The 6001-nt window shown below is 40.4% G+C and overlaps 1 protein-coding gene and 1 pseudogene across 1 annotated transcript; both read right to left on the bottom strand.

Annotated features, from left to right (window-relative positions):
• Nucleotides 1–2738: 2738 nt before the first annotated feature.
• Nucleotides 2739–2999, bottom strand: LOC150004358 (phosphatidylinositol N-acetylglucosaminyltransferase subunit Y-like). The gene has a single exon (XM_090284901.1). It carries the CDS (start codon nt 2997–2999, stop codon nt 2739–2741), a length of 261 nt encoding a protein of 86 aa, XP_090141027.1.
• A 12-nt stretch (nt 3000–3011) lies between these two features.
• On the bottom strand, nt 3012–3436 carry LOC150004357 (protein preY, mitochondrial pseudogene; annotated as a pseudogene).
• Nucleotides 3437–6001: the final 2565 nt, after the last annotated feature.

Genomic DNA, 6001 nt, shown 5'->3' with positions numbered 1-6001 from the left:
GCCTATCCTCATCTTAAAAAAAATTCTTTTTCTTCATCCTGTTCTGATTGAATCCTTTTTTTCCTTCCATGTGTTCCAAATCATTGATTTGATTATTGGGTTCATCCCCTCCACTGTTGGTTCCCTATAGATTTTTCTTTATTTTACTTTATGCAACCTCAATTTCTGCCTGGGTCTTTTTTATGCCGTTGAAGTACCCAATGAGTTCCTGAAGCATCCTGATAACCAGTGTTTTGAACTATGCATCTGATAGGTTGCCCATCTCCATTAAATTTAATTCTTTTTCTGGGGTTTTTTCCTGTTCTTTCATTTGAGCCATATTTCCTTGTTTTCTCATTTTTGACAGCCTCCCTGTGTTTGTTTCTGTGTATTATGTAGAGCTGCTTTCACCCCCTGTCTTAGCTCACCTGTTAAATATATGGGGCAGAGCATTAGGTAATCTCTGGGGGGAAGTGCAACTCGTGTTGATGCTCTGTTGCTCTATGTGGAAGAGGGTTCACAGAGGAGACAGTGCCCTTGCCTGGCCTCTTGGAGTTTCTCCTGGGAGGAAGATGTTTCTGCACTTGCACTTTACTTTCTCCCCATATGCCACTGGTGCTGTTCTAGCTATTGCCCTGGTGCTGAATCTCAGAGGGAGTGGGTCTGTGTGAGTCCTAAGTCCATTATGGGCCCTTAAAGAGGGCACAGTTTCTTTTGCCACCCTAGCCCCTACTTGTTTTTATAGCTAGAGGTTATGAGGACTTATCTTCTTGGTGCTGGGACCCTGGGCTGTGTGGTCTGGACTGGGGCTGGCATCCCTCACCCCTGAGGTACCCCTCCCATTTTTTAATCCACCACATGTGAGTGTGGAACTACCTATTCCTGTCTTCTTGCCTCTCCACATCTCTGCCCCTCCTACTTGTCTAGATGGATGTGGCTTCTTTAAATCCTTGGTTGTTGGACTTCCACACAGCTCAATTTTTCTGACAATTCTGGGTAAAATTTTCTTTGTAGTCTAGTTCTATTTTTTGCTATAGTTGTGGGCGGAGGCCAGGTGTGTTTACCCATGCCTCCATCTTGACCACCACATATGTAAAATTTAAATGTAAGTGAAGAATCAACATTGTCTTGAATGTGTAATGTAAGAGCTCATGAAAGTTTCTGGAAATAGAAGATGAACTGCAGAGAAATACTAATAATGATCTACAGGTATAAAACTGTCTCAACAAACTTAATTATTGGGGTAAGGACTGGAGCCTGGTGAAATAGGTGAGGCATTAAAGTATTTTAGAAGTTCTCAATTTATCAGGATGGGAATGGAAACAGGTTATAATATATCTTAGAGAAGAAACTTATAGGTATCTTCTTTTCATATAATAGTGAAAAATAGGTATGTTAGTAAGTGCCAGGAAAGGAAATTAATGGAATGGAAAAGTCCATCAGAACTCGCATATTGACAAAGGGTCAGGAGGGGTTGAACAGCAGCTTGATTCAGACCCTGGAAAATAGGAAAAATGAGGCAGTTGGTTGGAGGAGAGCAGTCTCTTGCCAGCCATAGTTTTGCCAACTGTGGTTCTAAGATGACACTGCTTTTTGTTTCTGTGAAATATAAGTTAAAAATCCATAGCCTTTTAATAAATACGTGTGGTTAGAGGTCTTTAATGAAATAATGCAACAATAATTATTGTTTTTCCCCTCTCAGAAATCATGGGAGTAGGTCTATGGGGTGGTGGCTATTGGTCACTGTTTGCTTCCTCCCCTAGACCCTAACTTTCATGAGGGTAGGAGTTGTGTCTCTTCTCACTTATTGCATCCCTGGTGCTCTGTGACTATTTTTTCAACAAATAACACTCTCTCAATGGACAGGTAGAAGACTAGATATAAGGAGAAAAAAGCTTCTAACAACATAGTATTTGTGAAAAGTCCAGGAGGTTGTGTAGTTTACTGAAGTTTATGAAAATGAAGCAAAGGGGGATGTAAGAATAAAATGCGTGACACGTGAAGGCCGACTTGAAAACTTGAAAGAGATCAATTTGCATAACATAAAAATTGTGAAAGAAACTTCCTTCCTAAACTAAAGTTGCCAGATTTAGCATATAAAAATACAAAATACCCAGTTAAATCTGACTTTCAGATAAATAATGAAGTATTGCAAGGGACATGCTTATGCTAAAAGAATATTCATAGTTGATCTGAAAGTCAAATTTAACTGGGAATTCTGCATTTTATCTGGTAATTGTACCCTAGATCATAATCAAAAACAATATTTCTTGAAACAGGTAAAGAAGATTATTCAGGAAAAGGTTACAATTTTTTTTTTTTTTGCGAGTCCATGAAATTTCTATTTTATTATAGTTTTATGTCACACTAGTTCAAACGCATTTCTCTACAACTACTCCAACATATGTCCTTTGGAATTATTTCAGTTATCTGTAACATGTGACTTTACCAAAGACTTTTTAAGACAAACATAAGATTTCATATTATTAACTTTTAGATGAAAAGGATAAGAGATAGTCATTAGATAATGGTGGGTTGTTCATTTCCAGCAAGTGACTGTGTTGTACTGTTGCTTCTGATATAGCAGTTATAAATTAGAGCCTTCAAAAAACAAGGGCAGAACCAGAGTATAATAAAAGAAGCTTCTGCAGCTTCCTATAGTCCTAAACCTCTGACAGAAAAGCAAGGTATAGTATTTTTCCTGAAAATTAAATGGGTTTCCAGTATTTCCATGCAGCTGAGCTTTCAGAGATAGATGCTCAAGACTTATCATTAATGAATATACCATCTTGGCTCTGGTTGCATTCATTATGCCTGAAGAGTTTAATGCCCATCCAAGTCCTAAGGTGGAAGAACACATACACTGGTATGGTAATGGGCAAGAGCAGGCTATAAAAGCACAGACTGGCTGTGCTAGTGCAGCCCTGTGGGAAGTCTTCTTCCACAGAGGCGGAGTAGAACAGTCCTGCTAGAGAGACCAATGGAATAAGGACAGTCAACGTAGGAAGAGAAAGAGACATTCTTCTCTCCCACTTATTACCTGCCACTCTGACTTTTTAAAAGGTGGATAATATTAAGAAAATTTAGTTGTCTTTGTTGTTTTTAATTATGATTTAGTGTTGATCCATATCTTCTTGCTTCTTATTTTGATGTGTCATCATCCTAGCTGCCTGTGGTATCATGTTAGGAATCCCATCAATAATTGGATAGGCTATTCCCAACTCTTCATTAATCAATTCATTTGTTGATGCTTCGTATCTGAGCGACTTCTTGGAGAGCGGGCACACCAAGAACTCCAGAAGCGCCAGGTCGAAGGTGCGAGACGGTTCCTCGGTCCTCTCGCTCTCGTCAGCCGACCGCCGCGACGCCGACCCGCGCAGGCCCCTCCGGGTGACCGTGGCAGCGCGCAGGTCCTCCGCAGCGCTGAGGCGAGCCTGCCGCACGCTGCACTCAGCATGGTTTGGCAGCCGGCCAAGGTGACAATTTTTAATTCAACATTTTTTAAATGTTAAAATCTAATACCTATTATTTTTGTAGTAGTAAATACCTCCTAAAACTTTTAATTCTTGTGTCCTTTTAATTATATTTTATTTTTCCCCCAATTCCATATTTTCTAGGAGAAATTGATCCTGCCTTCCATGGTTTTTTTTTAGGGGGGAATGTAACCTCCGAGGCTGTCAAAGGAGTGCTGTGATCATTATGATGAAAACAAATTATACTTGGGTGGTGCTTTCACTTTCACATGAATCTAATGCTTACCATAGTGAAGTGGGTAGCATATGCCCATTTCAGAAATGAAGTGTTAAGTTATTGTGTGTTCATGCTAGTTGCTGTGCCAGTATGATGCTATTCAGGAGAAACACACAAGGCAGAGGGCTAAAAAGGACAGAACCAGCCCTGAGCCGAAGGTGCTGACCCCAGTGAAACCAGGTCTCAGAGTGAAAGCAAATGAAGGCAGGTGGGTTTCGTAATCTGTCACAAGGTTGCTCTTTTCTGCGTGAGAAGTGAAATATTGATAACGCTGGTCAAAAGATGTTAAATTAGAATATTTTCCTAAGGCACAAATATATAAAAATTCCAAATACCGAAGTGAGTTGAGAAACAGACACCCAAGGTATAACTTTTGAAAGGAAAAACCAAGAAACAGTTACATAATTCTTGGTTTCCTCACCCAATAATCATGCATTTAATAGAGCGATTAGACACTTGGAGGAAGTTTTGAACTTGATTTCCTTGGTGAAAGCTCTTCTGCAATTTCTTCATCCTACCTGTCTCCTAGAAGAAGGGGTAGAGGGAGGGTGAGCGCAGGGTATCAGCCCCCAGGCTCAGGTTAAGAAATTTCTAGGTACTTATAGACCTCCACCCACCAACCCCAGAAATCCAGAGGAGAAGACCTGGGTCAGAAAGCTTCTCTGGGGCAGAGCAAAGGACAGTGGGGCGTCCTGTACTCTATTTGTTGGGGCCAAGGGCACATGAGTGTTTTCTGCAAAGGACATGTGGACTATGCAGGGGAGAGACAGCTTATATGGAGCCTCCCTGGGTCCTGGAGCAGCAATGGCATGCCAACTAAGCATCTGTGTACAGTGGGCTACTGAGAATAAGGGACCAATGGGGGCCTTAGCTGAAAGAGTAAAGTGCATGACCTACCACATGAGTGTCACAGCTGGATTGTTGCAGGAATCCCCAAGAGGATCCATGAAGGAGTCTGCTCTAGAATTTGTCATGCCCAGATTGCTCAAAGCCTGGTTATGACCTCAGTGGTCAATTTAGAACATTCTGTTTCCCTTGCCCCACCTCTCTCCTCAGGTTCTAACTCAGAGGAGAATTTGGTAGAAGCTGTGGGGGTGTCAGTAGAGGTGAGTGTAGAGAGAAGAAGCTGACCTCAAGTAGTGTGCCTTCCTCCTAGCTGGAGGAAGTGAGAAATAGATCTCAGCACTGAAGGAAGATTGAAGACATTCAATTTTCTGATTTGAGTCATGTAAAATGACTGTAGGAATTTCTATTACGTAGGAATGACTAGCAAAGTCATGAGGCCTGTTGGCATTTTTATCCAGTGGTGAGACAGGAAGGGGCTCCCCCATACTCTTATTTTAAAAGGACAGTGGGAGAATTTAAAAACTATATCTCAATTCCTGGCTATACTTAAAAATATGGTACTATATAAAAATTATTAATCTCAATAATAAAATGAACCTTCATGAACTTACCATCTGACTGAAGAAATAGAGATACCTAAAACTCTTGACAGTTCCTGCAGCCCCCCGCCCCCTTACTAGCCTTTACTTCCAGTTGATCAATATCCCAATAACTTGGCTTATTTTCATTATAATTGTATTACATTTGTTAGTATTTCATAATGTGTTGCTTGCTTTAAGCTTTATAAAATGATATCAAATTCTATGTACAAGGAGGGACCCTCCAAAAACCGGAATTATCTTCTGGAGAGCAGGGTCCTTGTAGTACAGGCTTCCCTGGCTAGGTTAGTGTTCTAAGAACCCATCTGTATCTGTGTACTAGTTGATGTTGTTGTGAGAGACTGCATTCAGCTTCAGTGAATTCTTTTTTTGAAAACTCTTCCAGTGCATGTGCCCATTTCATGATGGGTGATTTACGAGTACACTTGCCCACACTATGTTGATTGTTCAGTAGTTTGTGGCCAAAAAATGACTTGACCCCTGTGCCCCACCCTTCCTATTCACCCAATCTCATCCCAAGTGACTTTTTTTGTTTCCCCAGGTGAAAAAGTACTCAGAGCGAAACGTTTTGCCCATGTGGAAGTGGTGAAACAAAAAATGACAGAAACACTAAAAAGCATCAAAATCGATGAGTTCAAAAACTGTTTTGAGCAGTGAAAAAAACACCTCAATAGCTGTATTGCATCAAATGGAGAGTACTTTGAAGGTGACTGAAGTTTAAACATGTAAGAATAAATACACAATTTTTAATAAATAAATTCCATTTTTTAGGTTCTCTCTTGAATGTATTTTTCTATGAGTTACTTATTTCACTCAATATTAAGCTA

This window comes from Furipterus horrens, unplaced genomic scaffold, assembly GCF_987537825.1.
Source record: "Furipterus horrens unplaced genomic scaffold, mFurHor1.1.pri manual_scaffold_7, whole genome shotgun sequence".
NCBI classification, from domain to species: domain Eukaryota; kingdom Metazoa; phylum Chordata; class Mammalia; order Chiroptera; family Furipteridae; genus Furipterus; species Furipterus horrens.
The sequence above is the reverse complement of the archived record's forward strand: the minus strand, read 5'-3'. Positions and strand labels throughout refer to the sequence as shown.

What these genes read in the sequence shown, in the direction of transcription:
- LOC150004358 (XM_090284901.1), bottom strand. Translation starts at nt 2,999, where the DNA reads ATGTCTCTTTCTCTTCCTACGTTGACTGTCCTTATTCCATTGGTCTCT.